This window comes from Gracilinanus agilis, chromosome 3, assembly GCF_016433145.1.
Source record: "Gracilinanus agilis isolate LMUSP501 chromosome 3, AgileGrace, whole genome shotgun sequence".
Lineage (NCBI taxonomy): Eukaryota > Metazoa > Chordata > Mammalia > Didelphimorphia > Didelphidae > Gracilinanus > Gracilinanus agilis.
Genome location: NC_058132.1, coordinates 95,900,330 through 95,925,942, shown reverse-complemented (window position 1 = coordinate 95,925,942; position 25,613 = coordinate 95,900,330). Strand labels below are relative to the sequence as shown.

The 25,613-nt window shown below is 41.8% G+C and overlaps 1 protein-coding gene across 1 annotated transcript in view; it reads left to right on the top strand.

The window, feature by feature from the left end:
* XRRA1 (X-ray radiation resistance associated 1) overlaps nucleotides 1–16,708 on the top strand; it is an 86,634-nt gene extending 69,926 nt beyond the window's left edge. Inside the window, exons 10-18 of the mRNA XM_044665989.1 lie at nucleotides 1,092–1,132; nucleotides 4,154–4,279; nucleotides 5,351–5,444; nucleotides 9,335–9,453; nucleotides 10,159–10,413; nucleotides 11,805–11,991; nucleotides 14,975–15,090; nucleotides 15,555–15,660; nucleotides 16,428–16,708. Of these exons, the coding sequence (XP_044521924.1) occupies nucleotides 1,092–1,132; nucleotides 4,154–4,279; nucleotides 5,351–5,444; nucleotides 9,335–9,453; nucleotides 10,159–10,413; nucleotides 11,805–11,991; nucleotides 14,975–15,090; nucleotides 15,555–15,660; nucleotides 16,428–16,675 (1,292 nt within the window). The 3' untranslated portion in view covers nucleotides 16,676–16,708. The remainder of the gene's footprint in view (nucleotides 1–1,091; nucleotides 1,133–4,153; nucleotides 4,280–5,350; nucleotides 5,445–9,334; nucleotides 9,454–10,158; nucleotides 10,414–11,804; nucleotides 11,992–14,974; nucleotides 15,091–15,554; nucleotides 15,661–16,427) is intronic.
* The last annotated feature ends 8,905 nt before the right edge of the window (nucleotides 16,709–25,613 follow it).

Here is a 25,613-nt window from a genome sequence, read left to right as displayed (position 1 = left end):
ATGCTAGATGGATGCTGGATGGCTGAGATGAGAAAGCTTGAACAGGCTATGGTCTGCTCCATTTGAAAGGGTACCTATAGTAAGGAGGTCACAGATCCATCTAATCATTCAGATATCACAGTGCAATGAAAAGAGAGAGTTCAAACCTGGGAACCATGAGACCTGGATCTTCCTGAGTCTGGCCCTGCCATTTATTCACCATTTTTTCATCTTGGACAACTCCCTTTTCAAATGGGGGCATTGACTCTTTCCTGTTCTGCCTCCTCAAGACTATTGTGAGGGGGGGAAAGCATGAGGTAATGGCTTTGGAAAACATTTTGTCAACTTTAAGTCCTATATAAGTAATACCAGTCCATATTCCTGCAGCATTTTGCAGTTTACAAAGCACTCAAAAATATGTTTTCCTTGTGGTAAGCATTTCATTATGGTTTTTTTTATTTTCATTTAAATTTTTTAATTTCATTAAATTTAAATTTCATTAAAATTTTTTTAATATCTGTGAGGAATTCCTCCCAAAAGCCTTGTGAATAGAGTAGTTTAATAATTATTATCCTCATTGTAAAGATGTAGAAACTAAGTATCAGAGAAAGGAAGTGATTTGCTGGATGTCATATAACTAGTAAATGACAGAGTTACATATAACTAGTAAATTCAAATCCAGGGCTTCTGAATCCAAGCCCAGGGTTTATTCCATTATACCAGTGATGGCGAACCTTTTAGAGATGGAGTGCCGGGCCCCACCCCCACATACTGGGTATGCCCTTCCCCCTTACACCACACAGGGGAAGGAGAAAGCACTCCCATTGGGCTGCTGGGCAAAGGAGCAGGTAATGTGAAAAAAATGTCATCAGGCACGGTGCAGAGGGGAGAGGAGAGCAGCTCTGCCCGAGTCGCTCTGCTTCTCTAGTAAAAAGCTCTGGGGGTGTGGGGACAGCTGTGTGTCCACAGAGAGTATTCTGTGTGCCATCTTTGACACCTGTGCCATAGGTTCACCATCACTGCATTACTCCATACTACTCTGCCTCTTCAAATGAATATGTTTCCTTCATTATCATTAAGCAACTTAAACATTGTTTCTTATCTTGTTACAGAGGTTATATTCCCATCTTTCCCTGGATATTCATCCAACCAGGTAAGACCATTTATTCAGCTCTGAACCTTTTAACTTAGGACAATAAAAATAACAGGCGTAGCATGGAGTCATCAGGGAGCCGGCCTTGGACTCAGAAAACCTTGGATTCAAGTCCTGCCTCTCAAACATACTGGCTACGTAACCTTAAGTAAGTCTCTTAACTTTCCAGGGCCCTAGGCAACCCATGAAACCGATAGGCTACGGAATGATTGTAGATAATAATAACTGACACATAAAGTGCCTTAATGTTTGCAAAGCAATTTACATCTGTTATCTTGTTTGATCCCTGCAGTTCTGGGAGTTAGGTATTCTTATTGTTCCCACTTTATAGATCAGGAAACACAGGATGAGAGAGGTAGAAGTGTTCTCACTGGAAATATCCTATGTGTAGTATAGAGAGAGGGGGGTCATAGCAGTTTTTACAGGCTTTGGCTGAGTTCTAATGTCAGTTAGGAGTTTAGAATCTTGGAAGAAAGTTTCAGTTGGACCTGGGACCTCGTGGAGAGAGCCAGGGCCAGCCGAGCTGCTTCTTCTCCTATCTAAAGATTGAAAATTTAGCCTAGCTTTGGAGTATTTATTTGAGATTTGTTAATTTAGATAAACCCTTTGAATCTCCATACTCTACCTCATTTCCCTACCTTCCTTCCCTTACTTAATGTCTGTGAGGAGTGAATAAGGAGAGTGAATCAGAGAGTAGTTTCGAATCTGTGAGGGTTTAGCTATACTTTGGCAGTACTTTATCTAAAGAGGTTAGGTAGTCATCATCATATTCCCTTTTGATTTCAAGATCACCTTGAGAGCTGAGTTAAGGCAGGACCTTGTTCAAACCCCATTTCTGCTTCCCTTCCCCCACCTGAGGTTTCTTTAAACAACCATTAGGGCTGCCTTTAATCCCCTTTACCTGACAATTTAACCTGAGAAGACAATAAACCCCTTTTGTGTTTAAAATGGACCTGTTAGTTACTTTGTCAGTTAATTAGTAAGAAAGGGAAGAAGAGGAATAGAACCAACAAACCCTGGGCTTGAAGGGAAGCCGGGGTATCCATCTTGAAGGAAGGTGTAACTTCAAAACAAATCCCTTCCTGTGAAATTAACTAAATCCTGTAGTTAATTTCAATCAGTCTATTTCCTTAGTTTGTTTTAGTCTAAGTCCTGGTCTATAAGCCCTGCTGTCTTTGCTTGTTTAGATTAATTCCTCCTCTCCCTGAAGATCTTTGTTACCTTCAGTGCTATACTCCATGACTTCAGCCTTATATTATATCCTGAATCTCACTATTCCATCCTACCTGCAACTCATATTATTTACTTAGCAAGTCCCTGACAACCTCCCTTCCAAAATCCCCTTTAACCAAACACCTTTCCATAATTCACACATAACGTATGTCAATGAAATCAGACCTGGATGACTACTACTACTACTACCGCTGCTGCTGCGACTGCTGCTACTACTACTACTTCCAAAAATAATAATAACAATGATGACAATTTTGTTGCAGAAATGAAGTGGTAGGGATGTTCAGACTTGTGATTTCATTGTAGAGAATCTTCCTCCACTTCCTTCACTTTATATTCATAAATTTGTCTGGGGGCACTAAAATGTTAAATATAGTCACATAACTAGTACATCAGGGCACTTAGGTGGCACAGTAGATAGAGCACTGGGCCTGGAGTCAGGAAGACCTGAGTTCAAATCTGTCCTCAGACACTTACTAATCGTATGACTCTGGACAAGTCACTTAACATTGTTTGCCTCATCTATGAAATGAGATGGAGAAGGAAGTGGCAAACCACTCCAGTATCTTTGCCAAGAAAATCCTAAATTGGCCACAACTAAAACGACTCAACAACAACAACTTTCATTTTCAGACAATAATGACGGTCTGAGAAGTTAGTTGACATCCTCATGTTTGCAAATGTTGCAGCCAGGACTCTAGTGCAGGACTTCTAGCCCCTAGGTCACCTCTATCAAGTTCTTAGTCTAAGAAGGATACTGATTAGTCAATCTACAAAGCTTCAGGTGAGATGGGCCTGAATGAAAGCAAGAGAGATCATGGTTCAAATCTAAGAAAAACTTGACCTTGAAGTTTAGCCTAAAGGCTAAAACCATAGAACCAGAGACTGAGAGAGACTTATCAGGACTCTTCCCTTTCAGAAGCTTACAATCTCCCTAATCATATATAAGGAATGGAACTGAAGGGTCTCCAATGGGTCATTTATATTCAGGACTGCCAATTATTTGGGCCAATTGGAAGTCAACTTAGAATTCTATGGACATTTAATCTACAATATTAGGTACATAGAATCATAGTGCCAGAAGGAACTTTGGCAATCATCTAATCCAACCCCTTTATTTATAAAAATCTTCCAAAATACAGAGTAATTTGTCAGAAGTTATACAGCCAGTATCAGAGAAAGGATTTGAGCCCAAGTCCCATAACGCTAAATCCAGTTCTCTTCCTACAGTGCCTCGGCAGGGCAAAGCTCAAAGAAAGGAATTATTTTCTTGTTTATTCCCAGTGTTCATTTCTGTAATTATGTCTATGTCCCTTTGAACTCCAGAGTTTGGGTTTAATTTGCCTCAGACTTTCAGAGTCCATGCATAAGCTTCACCATGGACAGCTCCCATGACAATGTTTAGGGATAAAATATGATGCCTTGGTTCAATCCAATTTAATACAGTTTAACAAATGTTTATTAGGCAAAGATTTCCTTAACTATTAGCCTCCCCTTTTTAAAATTATTTTGTATTTACTTAATTGTATGTAGAGGAGAATGTAAGACCTTTGAGAACAAGGCTGTTTTGGTTTTGTCTTTTTCTTTGTCTCCTCAGCACTGGACCCATTGCCTTGTATTCCATGTACATAGAAGTCATTTAATAAACTCTAGATGACTTGAATGTGTGTCTTGGTCTCACCCAGGATCTGAGTCCCAGATTTCTTGGGAAGCATCTATCTACCTACCCTGTGCCACTACAGACCCTTCTGCCGTGAGCTACCACTTTGACTTTCTTTTCCTTTTAAGGCAAACAAAGTCTATCCACTTCCTCCCATATTTGAAATTCTTCCTGTGAAGTCATTGAAGGCCCTGAACCAGACATGGGCTCCACCTTTCCCAGAGCTGAGATATCTTAGCCTGGCCCATAACAAGGTGATTCTCTTTTGTCTAGAAGATACAGATTGGGGCCCTCCCATTAACTGCATCTTCCTTCAGACCATGGGTTTCCAAAGGGTGGGAGCTGGATTTGTATGTTCCTCCTTAGACTAGGGGTTCCCTAAGGAGAGGGGCTATGTCCCACTTCCTTAGGCCAAGGATCTCTCAGAGGGCAAAGACCATGTCTCTCCCTTCTGACTAGTGAGTTTCTAAGGGCAGAGACTATGTTATGCCTTCCCTGCTTAGGAGGCTCCTTAAGGGGGCCTCGGACCAAAAGGCTTCTTGTAGGTAGAGGCCTTATCTCTTCCCTCAATTTAGGGAGCTTCCCAGTGGGAAGGAGTTTTGCCTTTCACCACAAATTAGGAAATCCTTAAGACCAGGAACCATTTGTGTCCCTTCTGACTTGGGGCTTCCTATGGGCAAGAGCTATATTATCTTCTGTCTCCCTGCTCTCCATTTCCCATTAATGGCATCTGGAGCACATTGAAAACTCAGGATATGGTGTTGCCTATTACCCCTTTGGGTGTTCTAGATCATGTGCATAACCATCTCTTGAGGGAAGGAAGTTTCAGAATAAAACTCACACTTTTGGGACTTTGCTGTATTCCCAAGACAAATGCCAAAAAGGGCTTAGCCTCAAAGCCCTCACATCAGCCCAGAATTCAACCTCTAACATTCCTAGTACCTAGTCTAAGTTTCTGTTACCTGGTAATTTTCCAATAGCAGGCAGTGATCACTGATCACTATTGCCTTTAGTTTGGTAGGGAATCACATTCAACCACTGAATTCTTATTTATTCTTAGAATCACAAAATAACAGAATTTTAAAATAACAGGATTTCAGAATCATGTAATCACAATATCTCAGAGTTGGAAGGAAGCCCAAAAGTCCTCTAGTTCAAATCACACCTGACAAAAGTGCCCTTTAGAATACCCTTGCTATGATGGTAGAGAGTAAATACTAGAGACTTCCCACCATAAGCCCATCCCCTGGGATTCCCCAGATCACTGGTGTCTGGCTTTTAGTAGGTCTAGGATAGTATTGATAGAGATGTTCTTGTCATTCCAGATCTCAAATGAAGATGCCTTACTCCCTGTGGCTCTTTTCCCCTCTCTAAGTGAGCTCATCTTCCACAACAATCCATTGGTGATCCATACAAAGGGTAAAGTATTTTCAATACAATTCAGCCTAATGGTTGGTTGGGTGGTGGATTAGTTGCTGACCTTTATACTCAAAGAGGACCAAACTGACATCATTATATTGGGGTTAATGTACAGTGTGTCCAACTATGGCTAATCAGACCAATATGAGTGCAGAAGGTTCTACCAAATAGCCTATATGAACATTTGGGAGGGAAATGCCTGAATTTGCATATCTTGTATTTCTTTAATCTACTGCATCTCTGCTTTGCTTATAGAGCATAGCACCTTTAGGATGCAGGTATGCCCTACAGGATAGTCCTGTGCCAGTATCTCCCACGTGGCACAACAATACTAAAGTTCTTCCTTTAGAGTGTCCTTGTATTGCTTCTTCTGACCTCCAATGTGAGCACTTGCCTTGTGTGAGTTCTCTGTAAAAGTCTTTTGGGCAAACAAATATTTGGCATTTCAACAATGTGACCAGCCCATTTGAGTTGCACTTATCTATCTGTATCAGAATCTGAATGCTTGGCAGTTCAGCTCAAGAAAGGACCTCAGTTTGCCAGGTAATCTTCAGAGTCTTCCTAAAACAATTCAAATGGAAGTCCTCTGGGGAGATGGGCTCTCTTGCACTAATCTATCATCATTATTCCTTGGGACACAACTAGATGCTACACTCCCATATAATTTAATCCTTCAAAAGGTGGAGAAATCATCAGTATCATTAATAGAGTCAAATGCTTAAATAAAATAGCAAGTGCTATTTTAAATTATTCACCATGATCAAGGTGAATTTATATCAGAGGGTGCAAGAGATGGTTGGATAAGAGGAAACTAATTAACATAATTCTATCCCTCCTATCCCACTACAATCTTCTTACCTTTGGCTATACCAGAATTTGCTGGAGGAGAGACCAGGCAGTGGGTAACTTAATCCTCTCTTGCCTAAACCATATTATCCTGATTGATGAGTGCCCCACTCACAAGGACCATTCTATGGAGACAGTTCCAGTCATGCTTCATTTATACCTAAACATCATCATCATTACACATACACATACTGATCTCCTCTCCCTCTTTCCAGCTTTGAAATCAGAATCACATTCTCATTTGCTCCTGGAAACCATGAATATTTTCCCTGCTGTCCCCCAAGACTGTAATGTTCTCCCTTCTCCTTTCTCACTCCTGGCTTCTTCAAGACCAGACTAAAATATCACCTACAAGAAACCTTTCCCGATCCCACTTAGATTTAGTATCTTCTCTTTGTTGATTATTTCTTTTTTATCCTGTCTATAGATTGTCTGTAAATAGCTGCTTACATTTTGTCTCTCCAATTAGATAGACTGTGAACTCCTTGAGGGCAAGGCTGGCTTTTGTCTTTCTTTGTATTCCTAGCATTTAGTACAGTGACTGGAACACAGTAGACAATTAATAAATCTGGCCTCAGACATTGTTGAGTGACCTTAGACAAGTCATTTAACCTCTGCATCTGTTTCCTCAATTTTCAAATGGATAATGATAGTAGCACTTACTTCCCAGAATGTTTGAGGATCAAATGAAATAATAATTGTAAAGGGATCAGCTAGGTGACCCAGTAGATGGAGAATCAGGCCTAGAAACAGGAGTTCCAGGGTTCAAATCTGGCTTCAGAGAGCTGTTTGAAGCCACTTAACTCCCACTGCCTATCCTCTACCTCTCTTCTGCCTTAGAACCAATACATAGTATTGATTCTAAGATGGAAGGTAAGGGTTTTGAAAACAATAATAATTATTTAAAAGTGCTTGATATAATGCCTGGCAAATGGTAGGTGCTCAATAAATGCTAGTTTCCTTCCTTGCTCTGTCACTTAGCCTTGATTTGCCTCGATTCTCCTTATCTTTCTTTTTAATACCTAAGTTGATTAGTGAGTTCCCCATACATCTACTATACATCTACTATAGTCTCCAAAAAGGACTTTCCCTGAAGCATTTTAGTCTATGGGTTCCTGTGAACCCTTTGAAATCTCTTTTCTTCCCCAAAATCTAGGGTGTATGGCCACTTCTAACCTGTATTTCTTCTTTTTATTGCAAAGTCTAGGAAGATGTGGTAGCTTCTCCCCTTCCCTTCCCACCCCTACCCTCACCCCCCAGGGTTCCCATAATTTCCATCACAGCAACCAACTGTCCCCTGTTAAGGAGAATCAGATAGAGAATAGATCTTCCCTTTGTTGGCTTCTTCACCTATTGAAGGTTGAGATGATCACAAAGACAAGTCAAGAAGTTGCTCTCCTAAGGTTCCAACATGAAAGTGTGAATGGCGGGCACGTTTAGGGGGAAAGCTGATCTTTTTTTGGTGCATGTTGTGTTCACGAAGCCAGTGAGAACACTGGGTGAAGGTGTCCTATAAGCAGTTAGATTTGAGGGTTGGAACGTGGAGGGGAAGGTCAGAACTGTAGCTATGTAGATGGGAGTAATCTGCATTAAAGTAGTAGTTGAAGCTATGGGAGTAAATAAGCTTGTCAAGGAAGAAAGTATAAATAAAGAGAAAAGAGTCGGTAACAGATTTGGAGGAAATATCAGTGAAGGAGAAAAAAAGAGGATTGCTAATAAAAGTAGATTTGGAAAGTGAAGAAGGAGAGAGTGGTGACAAGAAAGCTGGGCTTAGAATCAAAAGGATAGGGCAGCTAGGTGGTTCAATGGCTAGAGCCAGGTCTGGAGATGGGAGTTCCTGGGTTCAAATCTGACCTCAAACACTTCCTAACTGTGTGACCCTGGGCAAGTCACTTAACCCCAATTGCCTAGCCTTTACCACTCTTTTGCCCTGGAACCAATACTTAAGAGTTTTTTAAAAATCAGAAGGACCTGGATTCATCTCCTGCCTTTGATCTTTACTGGCTGTATAACTCTGGGTAAGTCAGCGAACTTCTCTGAATCTCATTTTCCTCATCTATAAAATGTGGCTAGAGGTACCTAGCTCATAGGGTTGTTGTGAGGCTCAAATGAAACTAATGTATGTAAAGTCAAGTTGAACTAAGACAACAAGCTTTTATTAAGCACTGTGTCACTACTGTGCTAAGCACTGGGTACACAGAAAGGCATAATTCCTGCCTTCCTAAGTGCATACATAGCGAAATTGAAAGGGAAGTACATATAAGCCACACTCTTTTCCAAAATCTGGCTTGAATAAAACCTGAATCTGGTTGTGTTTTTCAGGGTTTGGGTTTTTTTTTTCAGCATTGAACTATAATTTATTTATTTTTTCCTTCTCAAAAGGCATCTAATTTTAGAAGCATGACCCATTTTGGGCACAGCCTATGCTTGAACCAATATAGTGCCAGCTAGCTGATAAGGACCAGCAAGAGAGGCAATTTCTCACTAATGGTCTATTTCCTTAAGGCTAGTGCTCAAAGCATCCAAGATAGCTATTTGTAGTATGGTTACTGTGTTAGGTGGGAGAGAAGTGTTAAACTACAGGTAAGAATTCAACAAGGAGGGAGAGGAGTAAAGGGAAGAGAGGGAAAAAGATGGGGAGAGGCAGACAGAGTGAGAGACAGACAGACAAACCAACAGACAGAGAGACAGAGACTGACTGAGTGACAGACAGACAGACAGACAGACAGACAGACAGACAGACAGAGTCAGAGAGAGAGAAACAGAGACAGAGACAGAGAGATGAACATATTCCAGGCATACCTGGAACAATCTTACAAATCACAGAGGTCTAGATATCCTTCCTGCCTGTTTATTTGTGGGAACTGTTCATGTCTCCCTAAGAGTCTGTGACATAAGATTCAATCTCAAAGCAGATTGTAATGACTGTGTGTGTTGGAGGAGGGAGATAGATTCTCGTGGTCAAGGTCCTGTGTATGACACTGTCCCTAGCCCAAACCAGGGCAGTGACCATGTTGTATATGTGTTTCTCCTTCTCTCCACAGGAGATCCACCTTTGCTATACAGCTTCCTCCAGAAAAGACTGGGAATCTGCTTAATTCGAAAACCTACTGAAAAACTCAGGCGTCCACATATTTTAATTCCTCAGAAGTCCAACCGGAAGGTATAGATGTGCTCAAGGGGCTCCTGTTGACCTATAAGAGGAAGGCCCAGGAGGGGGAGACTTTGTAGTGACTAGTCTAGGAACAGACCCACCACTAAGAATAATCTGCTTGAGCAGGGTGACCTTATCTATGCTCCCCTACTTTTTCATCATGGTGCCTTAAGGGTCTCTGAGGAAATTCTTAGTCCCAGGATTAGAGATTCATTGTGTTGGATTAAATATTAACCTCCCCCTTGCTCCATAAAAATGCAGCTATCCCTGAAAGGAATATTACATGATGTATAAATTGTAGAGTATCAGAGCTGGAAGTAAGCTTTGAGTAAAGATCATAGAATATTAGAGCTGCCCAGGCTTTTACAACTATCTCATTTTACTGGTAAGCGAAGGGAAAATGACTCACCCAAGGTTACACAGCTCATTAGGGGCAGAGCTGGTACTAGAACCCCAATTTCTTGGCTCCCAATCCAGAATCCTTTCTCCTGCAATATATACTACCTCTCTTGGCTAGCTGTCAGCTAATCTCCCTCACATCGCCTTTCTCTGGACCTCAGTTTGCTAATCATTAAAATGGAGATAATAGTTCTGGTGCCACATTCATCCCTGAGCTATTGTGAGGATCAAATGAGGTCACAGAACGTGCTTTGTAACCATAAAGTGATGATTGCTATTATTGGGGGGTGGGCTGTGGGGTTTCTTCTGTGACAGGTAAAAGCTCAAATTCCGAAGGTCCCTAAAGCTCCCATCATACTAGAGCTGCCAAATCAGGAATCGCTGGAAACACCAACCCCAACTATCCCTAGGCGGACCTTCACACCTCTCCCACCTATCCATTCCTCCACATCCACCGTCTTCACCAAAGAGGGCTCTGGGAGGTCAGATACTTCCGTGGAGACGAGTGGTTCTGAGACGGGGACGGATGATGACGACGTAAAGAGTGTAGAATCCTTCTTCATGACTCAGGTGCTTCTGGTTCAAGGCTAATGACCCCTCTTCTCGGGCCTGCCTCTGAGGCAGCTAGCACATAGCACCATAGCGGTAAGGATCACTGCATTGGGAGTCAGAGGATCTGACCTTGGTACTTACTAGCCTTGCCACAAAACCTCTCTAGGTCTGTTTCCTCCTCTGTCAAACGAAAGGTTTGGGCTATAAGGAGTCGGCAGATTATGGCCAGAGGGTATTTTTATACTGCCTACAAGCTACACACTTTTTTTTACATTTCGAAATAATATAAAACTTTATTTTGCAATTTCAAAAACACTCTTAGCTACCCAGAAGTATCAAAACAGGCAGGTAGGATTTGACCACCAATGATTTTCTAAATGCTGAGCTAAATGATCTGAGTCCCTATTATCCTAATATAAATTTTTTTAATCTTCCTACTATAGTCACAGAAACTTTTTATTATCCACAGTCTTTTTTTTAAAACCCTTATCTTCTGTCTTAAAATCAATACTAAGTATCAGTTCCAAGGCAGGAGTGGTAAGAGCTAGACAGTGAAGGTGAAATGACTTGCTCAGAGTCACACAGCTAGTAAATGTATAAATTCAGATTTGAACCCAGGACTTCTTGACTCCAGGCTGGCTCTCTACTGAGCCATCTAGATGCCCCCAGCACAGTCCTTACTTCTTAAAACCTATAAGCATTAACAAGCCAACCTCATTTTCCTTCTTGTGTCTTATGCCTGCCACCCTATCCCTGTTCCCCAGTTCCTGGTCCTCACCTCCTAACCTTTTGAGAACAACCATGCTGAGGCTGCAGAGGATTCAGAGGCTATGTACCACTAGTGAGTCCACTGTGGAGGATTTAGCTGTTTTCATAGGCTGTATGATAATTTGGATTTCACAGTGCTGCTTCAACAATCAGCAGCAATCAGGGAATGGTACAAGAAAGAAGTTTACAAAGTAGACCAAATGTTGATGAGGGAAGACCTTAATTACCAAGATGAGTTAGAAGTGAGAGTCTTTGTTCAATAGACCATGGGAGCTACTAAAGGATTTAGACTACTCTTTTGATATTCATTCCTATCCTCTTCTCATCTTCACCCCCTGCCTCTCAAGAATTCTTAGAATGAGAAACAGAAAAGCTGGAAAATCCTTTAGAGATAATCTATTTCAAGTTCTTCATCTTACAAATGAGGAAATAGTGGCCAAGAGCTAGTTAAGTGAAAGATCTAGGACTTGAACTCAGGTCCCCTGACTCTGAATTCAGAGATCTTTCCTCTGACATGTTTCCTTCTGGGTGCCTCTTTTTTTGGGTCTCTAAAGGGAGCTCCAGGTAGGGGTTTGGGACTGTGTTTGCCTATGGTGGAAAACCCTGGCCTCTGGAGCTAATATTCCATCTGTCATCTAAAGGTGACCAAGATGCAGAAAACTCCCAAAAGCCATAAAGAAGGCAAGTCACAAGAGGAGGATAAGAAAACAAAGGACAAAGATAAAGAGACAAAGAAGATTCCAAAGAAATGCTCTGTTCCAGAGAAATACAAAGGCTATGAGGAACTGCTCGAGACAAAGCCTGACCCCAATTTTGTGGAACCCGTGGGTGAGTGAGACCACAAGAGCTAACCTACCAGGCCATTTCCCAAAGATATCCAAATTCCAAATAGAATTTGGGCTGAACCAGCTCTCAATCATATCATCTTATGGAGGGAAGGAAGAGATGGAAGTGGAGAGGCCCAACTCCTCTCCCCAATTTTGTTGTTGTTCCATCATTTTAGTCATGTCCAACTCTTCATGACCCCATGTGAAGTTTCTTAGAAGAGATATTGGAGTGTTCTGCCATTTTTTTCTCCAGTTCATTTTACAGATGAGGAAACTGAGGCAGGGTTAGGTGACCTGCCCAGGGTCACACAGCTAGTTAGAGGCTGGCACTCTGTACACCTGGCTGCCCTTCCACAATAAGCTCTCAATATTTAGAGCTAGAGGAAGACTTTAGGAATCATCAGACTCTACTTCCTCCCTTGTCCATCCCCATTATACAGATGAGAAATCAGAAGATTCAGAGATGAGAAATGACTTAAGGGGATCCTAGGGTTCTCTATCATAGGTCGATGCTCTCCTAGTTGTAAATAAAGAAACCGAGTCTAAGGGGGGAAGGGACTTGCCAAGGTCACAGTGGAAGATGAGATAATGAAGGCAAAGTAAGATAATAATTACCACCATAAAAACAAAGATGCTTAACCAATTTTAAAAAAAGGCTGCTAGGTGGTACAATGGATAGAGTGCTGAATTTGGAGTCAGGAAGACTTGAGTTCAAATTTGGCTTTGGCCGCTTACTAGCTGTGTGACTCTGGGCAAGTCATTTAACCCTGTTTTATCTCTTAAAATAAAAAAGGAATAGGGTATCAAGGTGTAAATATTTAAAAAAAAAAAAAAGGTCCAAGTGGAAGAATCACTATTAAGTACCTATTATGTGTGGGCGTAGTATGGGGAGTCAGGCAGCAAGAGGCCTGGATTCTAAACTTACCTTGTCAAGACAACATCTTCCTGGCTCCCCACAAACCTATTTACTAGAAAAGGTAAAGAGTTTTGGCTCTAACGCTAACTTGCTGGGTGATGGTGGGTAAATCGCTTGGCTTAAAGGAGCCTTAGTTTCTTTGTCTCTGAGAGTGGGGCTGATACTAGCATTATCCACCTCATAGAGTTGTCACTGAGAAAAGGTACTTTGTAAACATAAAAAAGATTTTAGGTGGGTTAGGAGGAATAATAAATATGCTAGTGTTTATGGAACACTTTAAGGTTTGCAAAGTGCTTTACAAAGTGCATCTTATTTAGTCCTCACAAATCAGGGAGGTGGGCCCTTCTATCAAATCCAGTGAGGACGCTGAAGTAGACAGAGGTTAAATGACTAGCCCAGGGTCACACAGCTGGTCAGGGTCTGAGGCCAGATTGAAACATGGGCCTTCCTGCCTCCAGGCCCAGTGCTCTCTCTACTCGCTGTGCCACAAAGTGTATAATTATTACCAGAACTCTGGTGGACCGGGAGCGCCGGGTTAGGAAGGTCCTGAGAGGATCCTGCAAGGGACGGGAGGTTCTCGAATAAAGAACGTTAGGAAGGGAAGTTTGACCCTGGGGGGAGCAGAGAAGGACGGATTGGAGGCGACTGTAATAAGCCAGGCGTGACATGAAGACGTGGACCGAGCGGGAGGGTCAGAGGAGAGAGGGTGGGTAGAAAGAGGTATCGTCCAGGAGAAATCAGCAGACCTTGGTCACAGATTGACTATGGGGTGGTGAGAGCGAGCCTGAGGAGGGGAGGACAGTATCTGGGTTGCAAGCCAGAGGCCTGGAGAGGATTGTGTTGCCCTTAACATTAGTAGGGAAAGGGGGCAGCTGGGTGGCTCAGTGGCTTGAGAGCCATGCTTAGAGACAAGGGGTTCTGGGTTCAAATTTGGCCTCAGATACTTCCTAGCTGGGCAAGTCACTTAACTCCCACTGCCTAGCCCTTACCACTCTTCTGCCTTGGAACCAGTGCACAGTAATGATTCTAAATGGGAAGGGAAGGGCTTAAAGAAACATTAACGGGGATGTATATGCAGGATAGAAAGTTTAGAAGGAAAGATAATGAATTAAGTTTTGAACATACTGAGTTTAACATGTGTACAAGGGCAGGTAGGTAGCACAGTAGATAGAGCACCAGGCCTGGAACTGGACTTGGCTTTAAAGCTGGCCTCAGAGGCGTCCTAGCCAAGTGACCCTGGGCACGTTACTTAACCCGGATTGCCTAGATGTCACTGTTCTGTCTTAGCATTGATACGAAGACAGAAGGGAAGGGTTGCCTACAAGACATCTAGTTTGAGATGCTAATAAGCAGTTGGAGATGCAGGCCTGGAGATCAGGAAAGATGTTAGGGCTGGGAATAGATATTAGAATATTAGAATGGATTTTAGAGTTGAGAATCATGGGCATAGGGGTGATCACTGAAAATGGGTGCTGATGAGATAACCGAGTGAAGCAGTCTAGGGGAAAAGAGACAAAGCCCTGGGGGGTGGGGGGGGAGCCTGCTGGCAAAGGGGACAGAAGAAGCAATCAGGGACAGTTGCCTATGACTGGCAGTAGGAGAAATCTGGGGCGGGGAGGCAGGGACTGGGGTATCTACCCCTCAGGACCATCAGCCTAGTGAACGCTAGGGCTGGAAGTCCCTTTGGCCTGTCCGGTCCTCCCTTAAATTACAACTATCCCATTCAAGGGTAATGTGGGAAAGGGGTGTGGAATAAAATTAGCTGACAGCTAGTTAAGAGACAATGTATTGTAGTAGGAAGATACGACTATGGTCATATTCATTTCTTCTCTCTGGGTCTTACTTTCTTCATTTCTAAAATGGAAGAAACAAAACTTATACTTCCACCTTGACAGGTGTGTTACAAGGGGAGCATTTTTAAAATGACTGAATACCAGATAGATGTGAACTCTTAATTACTATCATTATCAGTTCTGATTGGAGTCAATCAGGCAAAGTGTCCAGGGAGAGGAGTCAGCCATCCCTAAGTATGTCCAGGAGCTGAATAAGCATGTCCTTTTAACCCTAGGAATCCAACAGAATGTCAAGGCCCTTTACAATATTCTAAAGCATCCCCTGGTCTATCGCTCCTCCAAGGCCAAGCTCGACGCTTTCCAAAATCCCTACTGCTCCAAGGAAAAGCAGGTAAATGGGTCCCGGAGTTCCTGTTCACTAAAAAAGGAACCAGGCCCCTTGAGCCAACCTCACTCCTCTAGATCTCCCTCCTCCCTGGAGATTTCTTTCCCCTTTCCCTCCCAATTTCAGGATCTTCTCTTTCTTCCTCATCTCTCTTATAACCCTGAACCTTCCTTCTTTGCTCTGTCCATTTTGCACATCTCTCACCTTCATTCCAGGGCCTCTCCTTGTCCCCCAGCCCTAGGGGCCTTTCTCCCTTCCTCTTCCAAAAGAAACCAGAGACACCATTTCATCTCCTTTAATTGTGTGCTTCCTGATGTTTGTGAGCCCACAGCACCTACTTAATGGGACTCTGTTGTTTTACACTTGGACCAGGGGATGCACTTTGGGAAGGGTCTCCCAAGATATCCTGGGCCAGCCTGGGAAAGGATATGTCTCAGCTAACATGTCACCATGCCTCACCCAATATACAGGTCCCTCGGAGTAAAATTCCTCCCCCTCGGAAGACACGAGCACAGTTATTGGATGAGATCTTGTATCAAATGAGGAACCCTCAGCATATAGTGGACAATCCATTAAGTATGTTCTTCCCCATCCCCTCTCCTTACCATGACTGCCCCCCAGCCCTAGAGGTACCTGAATAGCGTCCTTGGGAATGGGAAGGGGAAGGATGGGGGACTATGTGGCTCTAAAGAGTGAATCAGCGACCCCAAAATTGCCTCTGAACCTTGGAACTGCTGCTGACCCACTATAGGGGGAAAGGGCGATGTAGGAATGGTTTTGGAAAGGAAGACTCCATAGGAAATGCTGCCCAAATTCTGTGTTTGAGAGGCCATAGAGGTCAAAGCCTCTGTATGAATGCAAACTATACTCCCTTCCCACCCACGAAACATGAACCCATATTCACCTGCCTCCTCCTAGATTAGAGAGATTAATTTTCTATCTGATTTTGAAGAAAGGGAAGTTTGGAGCCAAGAGAGTGGAGATGAGGAGAAGGATGTGATGAAGAATGAGGGAAGAGGAACTAGAACCCTGAGGAACATTTATTGGATTTTTGAGACCATCTAGTCATGGGATGAAAAAAGACTAGAGGGGGAAGGGCTTTAGAAATCACTTCGTCCAACCTGGTTATTTTGCAGATGAGGAAACTGAGGTCTAGAAGGAGGAAGTGATTTGTCTTGGTCACAGCCAGTTAGTGGGAGAGTCAGGACTAGAGTCCAATTCTTCCTTTCCAACACCAAAAGGAGACCTTTAAGGAAGAAAGTTTTTAAAGGAGGGGCATCCCCGCAAGGGACTCCCAGGGCAAGGCACAGAACCTGTAGAGGGATCTCCCTTTCTACTCCTAGGCTCTGTCCTGCGAAAGCGCGCAGAGCGCAGGCTGGAGGATCAGAAACAGTACCGAGAGGCCCAGCGCCTATTGAGGGAGTTCAAGGCCAGGTACAAAAGAGTGGTTCGGAGCTCCCTGAAGGAAGTCTTTGGTGAAACCTCTAAGGTTCAGGATTCATTGGAAAGCCAACAGAGGTTGATGGAAATCCAGGACTTTCTGCAAGAGTGTGAGGAGGAAGAAGAAAATGCACAGAAGGACTATTCTTAGACCTTCTCAGGGGCTATCCACCTGCTCACCTCTCTCTGGGGATCTTGCCCCTCCCCAGGTCAGTTCTCCCAGCACTCTAGTCTGAGAGACACCTGCAAGTCCCTGGCAAGCGACTGGGTGGGGATGGAGGGGGGGGTGGGAGAAGAGGGTCAGCCTTACCAAGAGAGGGTAGATTTGGGAAAGGGCCCAGTTACCCCACCCACCCAGGGCTCACCTTCAGGGCCAGGGTCACTCACTAGGTTATTACCCCTGTCAACTGCAATAAACAGCACACACTGCTCACATTTGGACTCTTATTATTTTATAGGTTCATAGAATCCCCCATTTATCACACTCCATGACATAGAGGTGACTCTAGGCTCTTGAAAGCTATGCTGTAGGGCAGTGGTTCCCAAACTTTTTTGGCCTACCACCCCCTTTCCAGAAAAAATATTACTTAGCCCCCTCAAAATTAATTTTTTTAAAATTTTAATAGCAATTAATAGGAAAGATAAATGCACTTGTGGTCATCACCACTCTCCTGGATTGCTGCAGCACCCACCAGGGGGCGGTGGTGCCCACTTTGGGAATCACTGTGTAGGGGAAATGAGCTCTGGAAGGTCCAAACAACTTGTGGACCTTAAATGGGTTTCTAGAATGTAGAGTTAGAAGGGATCCTGGAAGTCATCTAGTCCAACTCTTTACAAATGAGGAAAATGGAAACTTTATTTTAATGACACATAAGTAATAAGAGTTAGAATTGAGAATCAAACCAAGCCAGTCTTAAGACTCCAAATCTAGTATTCTTTCTCCTACACCACGAGTATGGGGCTACTGATGAGAAGACCAGTCAAGTTAAATCCAAAGGACTAACTGCCAGGGAATCTGTATTTGCAGCTAGAGCTCCTGAAAATGTGGGGAGGGTTTAGAACCAGTCACTGGAAAGAAGGCCCCATATTCATGGCATCAATACAGACAACTGAAATGTAGAATTCCAGAGTTTAAAGAAACCCAAGTCCAATCTTTCTTCCAAATCAGGAATCACCACCCTAGTTACCACATGAGGGGAAGACATCCAATTTATCTGCCTCTACCCATCCTCTTGAGATGTAGTCCCAGTAATCCCAGCAGTCCCAGCTCCACCACTGACTTGCTTTGGGACTGTGGTCAAGTCCTTTCTCCTCTCTGAACCTCAGTCTCTCATGTAAAATAAGGGAGGTGTACCAGGTCATTTCTAAGATCCTTCCAGCTTTGACTTTCTAGCATTATGGTTAGCTTATTTTCCCAGGACCTCTTGACCAGTGTCCCCAAATAGCTACATTTCCATATGAAGAAATGCTTATCAGCATATAGCTAAAGGAAAGGAAAGGTTTCTTTGGTTCTTATGGGGCAAGGGACTTGTGAAGATAAAAAGCATCTTCTTCATGTTTCCTATAGAAAGAAAGTTACGAATGATGATGAGGTTCCCAAGTTAATAATAATAACAGGGGACAGCTGGGTGACTCAGTGGATTGAGAACCAGGATTAGAAATGGGAGGTCCTAGGTTCAAATTTGGCTTCAGACACTTCCCAGCTGTGTGACCCTGGGCAAGTCACTTAACCCCCATTGCCTATCCCTTACCACTCTTCTGCCTTGGAACTAATAAACTGATTCTAAGATGGAAGGTAAGGGTTTAAAAATAATAATAATAATAACACTTATTAACTAACATTTACATAGCAGTTATTATGTGCCAGGTACTATGCTTCATGCCTTATAATTATTATCTCAATCAATCCATACAACAACCCTGGAAAGTGGAAGCTATGTTGGTTAACACCCAAATCCCTGAAAAATGGTTACATCAAAGATGAAATAGATTTTTGTAGGCTAGCCTTTAATTTAGTCTGAATCACAAAGAATGAATGAATTTTTGGAATACAACAGAACCGCCCAAATTCATATTGAGCCATAGAATGTCAGAGCTAAAACAAACTTCATTGAAATCATCATCTAGAGAGAAGGGAACAAAGGTTCAGACAACAAAAATTGTCCCGCCTCAGGTCCCACAGCTGTGTCAGTGGCAAAATTCAGATCTTCTAACTCCTACACTCTTCTATTATACCACAAAGACTCATGCTAAACAAGGCAGGGCCAGACAGAGATAGGACTTGGATGAGTGCCATTTTGGGTGAATATGGAAAAATAGATTCCAACCTTCCTTGCCTGGCTGAAACATGAAGGGCCAGCAGGATAGTTAGAGTAAAGAATTGGCTTTGTGGTCTCTAGTATAGAAATCGAAGGAGTGTTTGCGCTAGCAGGGCTTTCCTGGTCATCAGGAAACAAACACAACTTAGAGGTTAGAAGTGAGGGAGGCTTCAGGGTATGTACAGTTGGGTCTGCAGAGGCCTTGCAGTGGTGGGAAGGAAGAAGATGGCCAGGACTAAACCTGATCTAGCCCCTGGACAGAACTTCAGGGCTCAGAGCAGAAATCTAAGGAGCCACAGTCAAGAAATGACAGATATATAGGCTGACAAGTCCCTGACATCCAACCCATGGATTGTCTCCCAGTTCCCCAAACCCACCTCCAGAGAATACAAAGTAGAGTGCCACAAACACCAGTAATCACCCCTGGGGGAAGGTCATCCATTGCCTTATTCTATATAATTATTGTTGGTTTTTCTCCCAACTACTGGCAAAGAAGAACAAGTCTAATTCCCCTTTTCCAGGACAGACCTTCAAACTTCCCCTTATCCTCCTCCCAAGTCTTCTTCAGACTAAACATTCAATTCCTTACCTTGATCCATATCTTCTCTGACCTTGCTGGTTGCCTTCCTCTGGATACTCCTCCAGTTTATTCACAAGTCATTTATGAACATCTTTCCTAAAATATGGTGTCCAGAATGGAACAGAACACATCAAGTGTTCCATCTATGGCAGAAAGCGGTGTTGCTAGTCACCATTCTAGTACCAGGCCCTCTATTTCTCTTAATATAATTAAAAACCATATTAAAAAGGGGCAGCTAGATGGCTCAATGGATGGAGAGCCAGGCCTAGAGATGAGAGGTCCTGGGTTCAAATGTGGCCTCAGATACTTCTTAGCTGTGTGACCCTGGTCAAGTCACTTAACCCCAGTTGCCTAGCCCTTACACTCTTCTGCCTTGAAACCAATACATTGTATTGATTCTAAGATGTAAGGTAGATATTTAAAAATATGTGTTTTGAAGTCTTTGGCTGACATATTACAATGTCAATTCTTATTGAGCTTACAGACCACTAAAATACTCAGATTTTTTTCAGATGAACTGCTATCTAACCTTGTCTCCACCATCTCCTAGTTGTGAAGATGGTTTGTTTACTCCTGTTAAATTTCATCTTTTTAAATTAAGCACAGTATTCCAGGCAATCAGTATTTTTAAACCCTTATTTTCTGTCTTGGAATCAATACTCTGTATTGATTCCAAGGCAGAAGAGCTGTAAGGGATAGGCCAATTGGGGTTAAGTGACTTACCCAGGGGTCACACAGCTAGAAAGTGTCTGAGGCCATACTTGAACCCAGGTCCTACTGACTCTAGGCCTGTTACTCTAGCCACTGAGCCACCTAGTTAACCAAAGATGTTTTTTGATACTCTATCTTTGATCCGATACTTTAGAAAGCCTTCCAAATTTTATGTCTAAGTATGTGATTTATGCCTTAATCCTTTGATAACTGTTAAATTACATATGGCCAAGGCCAAAGTCCCTAGACAAAGTGGATATTGAACCAATAAGTACTTCTTGGATACAACCATTTAACCTGTTCTGACTCCCTAAGTTATATCCCTGTCTAGCATCTTTCTATCAGGTCCATAAAAATAGCAGAAAGGACACTCAAATATTTTTCTAAAGTTGAGATAATCTACAGAATTCCCTTGCTCTACCAATCTACTAACTTTCTCAAGAAAGGAAGTCAGATTAGACTAGTATCACATGTCTTGTGTTTTTTTTTAACCCTCCTGCCCTAGAATCAATATTGTGTGTTGGTTCTAAGGCAGAAAAGTGGTAAGAGTTTGGCAACTGAGGTTAAGTGACTTTCCAGAGGTCATATAGCTAGGATGTGTCTGAGGCCAGATTTGAATGCAGGACTTCTTATCTCCAGGACTGGCTCTTATCCACTGAGTCACCAAGGAGCACAAGGTCAAAGAGATCATACAAATACAGGTAGGATTGAGGTACTCCCACACCAACACTAAGGACTTGAACTCAGTGTAAGAATCGAAGCTGCGACACTTCACATAGGTTAAGACGTAGGACTCTCCGAACTACACTACCAGTCAGGTACCGCAGGTTGGATATCATCTGGCTCACCCATATATTCCTGAGAGTGAAGGGAATGACAGGCACTTCCCTTGCATATAAATCTGGTCCTTTCCTCTCTCTTATAGAATGGCAACTTCCTGTAGTCTTGGCTGCAAATGGGTAAGTGCAGTATTACTGCATTGTATCCTACAGACTAGTAGGATGGAAATTATATTAATTGGACCCTAATACAAGGGCCTGTTATAAATTTATTTTGTTTATTCAAAAATTTTGTATACATAGCTTTTGATATTTTGATTCTGATTTTAATGTTTTCTTTTTCCAAAGTTTCAATTTTCTTCTATTTGATTTTTTATACTTTTGTTTTTTCTTTTGAATTTACTCATACAACCCCCATGACTCAACCATGTATCTTGAGCTGATCTGGGTATTGCTTTTTAAATACCCACGTCAGGGGGATTGTATTTTTATAAAATCCAAGATTTAATTGTATTTTTATTATATCCAAGATTTAATTTTTTGATTTTGTTCGAGAAAAATTCTCAGGAAAAGAAACTTGCTGATTCCTTAATCCAGAGTGAACTGTTTGCAGAGAGATGCCTGAAGAACCTACATTTAATCAAGAGATCCAGAATGAACTTTGGGTTGCAATTGATTGAACTGATGGGTTTGTTGCATCCAGTGATCCAGAATGAACTTTGGGGTACAAATGAATGGACTGATGGGTTTGAACAGCTACTTTAATTGTACATGTTATACCAATAGGGGACTGCCCCCAATTGATTTCTTGTCAATGCACTTAGCAAACATTGGTTTTGTCTTCTCCCTTTTCCATTTCCCTCTTATCTCTAAGTATTGTAGTTAGAAGACTTTTGTGGGTATAAGATGTTTGTGTAAAATGATCACTTGGGGTGACTAGGCACCCAATATGATAATCAGGGGGGATTGTGTAAATGGAATTAGCTCTAGCCCATTCATAGTCAAAACTCTACTTACCCTAGGCATAGAGATTATATCATCCCCACCTCCCTTAGTGGGGAGGGGAGATGAGTTACCCACACGTGACAATAAGTAACAAATCAAGAACAAGGGACTGCCCTTTGGGCAGTCCAAATCGGTGTAGAGGCTGCCATTTGTCCACTTGAATTAGAGGTGGACCCACGGGAAGTGACAAGAGACACTATCTCTTCAAGTATGTTGGTTACTCCCCGGTGAAAGAGTTCCAGTTTTGAACTTGGTGCTGAAGGTGCTCAGCTGAGACCTCAGAATGCTTCCACTCTGAATTGTCACGTGGGTAAGTTAGGCTGACTTCCTGGGCTACCTTGGCGTTTCCAAACTCTACCTTAAGTAGGCTTATAGCCTCTCTGATTTCTAAGGTCTTGTGGCTTGTAGCCTAGTTTAATTAGCCTTTTAACCCTCTCTCTCTCCATCCAGGCCTCTCCAGGCCTGGACTAGCCTCTCCTTCTCTCTATTTCCCTACCTTTACCTTCCTAATTGTAAATAAACTACCTTAAACCCGATCCTGACTTGGGTCTATTTTAATTATGGAATCAGTCTGAATTGTTGATTCCTGGCGGCCACACTTTAAATATATATCTATAAAATACCTAAAATCTCCCTCTTACAGCCATGATAATCTTTACGATTGTACCTTTCTTTTCTAGATATTCTCTAACCATCTCTTTAATAATACATCTTAGAATTTTATTTTTAATTTATTTAATTGGGGGGGTTATACATGTATTACCCTATTTTTGTAAATGAGACTCTTACAAAGCCAAAACCCCAAAACATAAACCCAAATAAACAAGTGAAAAATGATATTCTTTCATCTGCATTCTGACTCCAACAGTTCTTTCTCTTTTGGTGGGTAGCATTTGTCACAAGTCCCTCAGAATTATCCTGGATCATTGTATTGCTGATAATAGCTAAGTCTATGCCAGAAATCAAAGTCAAGTTTACTGGATGGAATTCTGGAAGACTCTTTTGTTGCTTAAAAATAAGGACAGCAGTTGCCTTTCTTCTGTCCTACATTACTCCTCCAATTCTGCATGATCTTTTGAAAATCAGTGACCATGGCTTGGCAATCTCATACATAAGTTCTTTCAGGATTTTAGGATTTTTTATGGTAGGAGGAGATGGAGAACTGCTGCCACAGACAGTTGCAAGAGGGAAGCTCCAAGAAAGCATGCCAGCTTATAGTATAGGCTATCTGAGTCATGTCAGAGTCACAGAGCAGGTACTGGATTTGCTGAAACTGCATGAATTACTAAGACTTAGACTAGTGACATTAATGCTGCTTCTCCTCTACTGCTTTTTTTTTTTCTAAGAGAAGCATGCCTCTCCCTGAAGCCTTGATTCTTACGAGTTTATTTGCTTTCTATTCCCTTTTATTTTCTCAAAGCCTGTTTTCTAAAATAAATGTGGTTAACCCCACTGTATTACTAATCTGTATGTTTCATTACTCAAGCGCGACAAAGAAAAAGGGAATGAGTATAAAGATAGCCTGATACCTGAAAAAGAAGGGAGAGAGAGAAAGAGAAGTGGAGAGAGGGAAGAGTTTAAGGGAAGGAGGAGAAAAGGGAGGAAGGAGCTGAGTAAGGGTATTGCTGTCTACATCCTCACTGGTGGGGGTCAGTGAGAGGGAGTGACTGTTCCTTCTCATCAGCCCAGCTTAGCACTACTAGCATCACATTAAGCAGCTAGGTGGCACAGTGAATAAAGCTAATGATGATAATAATAATAAATGACTAGCATTATATGGATAGCACTTTAAGATTTGCAAAGTATTTTACATTTGTTAACTCACTTGATAAAGCCCTGAGCTTGGAGTCAGTACAGACATGGGTTCTTTATTTGGTTTCAGATACTTACTAGCTATGTGACCAAGTAAGTTAATTTCTCTCAGCCTCAGTTTTACCTTATCTATAAAGTGGGGAGAATAATAGCAATTTCATAGAATTGCTTTGAAAGTCAAATGAGATAATATATGTAAAAAGCTTTGGAAAACTCAAAGTACTATATAAAGTTAAGTTATCATCATAATTACCCTGCTGAATTAGCATTTATTTCCAGCCTCAACTAATTTTAAGCTAAAACTTTCTTGACTCTGTTCTGAAAGGTTTATTTCATAACTTCATATTCATCTATTACCTGTTCTTCTACTTCTATTTTTTTTAAGTTCCCTTTCTGTTTCTGATATCTTTTTTTTTTTTAAATAACCCTTACTCTTCTGTTTTAGTATCAAATTCTAAGAAGAGCAGCAAGGGCTGGGCAATTGGGGTTAAGTAACATGCCATATTTGAACCCTGGTCTTCCTGATTCCAGGCTTGGCTCTCAGTCTGCTCTGCTACCTAGCTTTTCCTTCTAGTATCTTACTTTTGAGTTTTACACCCTTTTGGGCTGACTTCCCCAGAAGAATTTTAGGCCATGACATCCTATCTATCCTTTCTTTGAATTCTGAAATCTGTTCATTCAAGCTAGAATGAATATATGGCTAAGCCTAGTTTTCTTTTTCTACTCTATCACATATTCTAAAATGGAGTAGTTTTTTATACCAAACTCCTCCCCCTCCCCCAATCCTAGATTGTTGGATTTCCTTACATATGTTTATCTTGATAGAGAATGTCTCCTTATTTAAATTTATTTATGCCTATCCAGTTCCTGAATAAAGTATATTCTTTCATATCTATATTCACAGAATCTTGCATTTTGAGATTTGGAAGAGACCTCAGAGTTTCTGTCATGCAACCCTTACTTGAACAAGAGTCCTTTCTAAAACACCCAACCAGTAGTCATCTGGATTTTCTTGGAATACCTTTCAAGAGGAACTCATTACCTTCTAGTACAATCCTTTCTATTTTGGGGCAATTCTATTAGGAAATTCTTCCAGATACCCCTCCTAAATTTACCTTTTTGTGATATCTGCCCTTTGAGGCCAAACAGAGCAAACGAGTTCCTGCAGGTTTTCTCCATAATAAACATTCCAAATTCCTCAACTGATCTTCACAGAACTAAAGGCCCTTAGCCACCCTACTTACCCTCCCATGGATACTTTCTAGCTTCATCAAAATCCTTCCTAAAATGGCCTCTAAAACTGAATCCCAGTGAAGTAGAATTTGATCAATTTAATACATTTGTATATATACAGCTATGATCATTTAAAAAACCCTCTCGTTTCAAGCTCCATAAATTTTATCTGACAAGCTTATGTTATAAACATAACTCGACCTCAGTCTTTGCTGGCATATTCCATACTTTATGAAGGACTGACAATGAGAGGGAGGGAGGAAGGAAGCTGGACATCTTTTGGCCATCTCCATCTCTATGACATCAGAGGTAGGCAACCAATAAGATATAATTACCCAAGATCCCTCCTTATAAAACTATTGGCCCTTAACCTGCATCATACACACTAAATAGAGGATGTAACAAAAAATTTGTATAATATAGCTATGCCAGGTTTGGACAGCAATCTTTTAGGACCATCATGACCTACTTCTTCCTTCAACAAACCCTTCATATACAAGTTGCTACAACTTCCCTGGATGTTTCCTTGATTGCCCCCGCATGCCCTTGTGTGTCTAATGATGTACTCTTCTTTAGGTGAATTAAAATCTACTTGTAATAAAGCCCCATTAATGGACCTCTGTCAAGAAGCTTTTTTGTGTGTGAAATTCT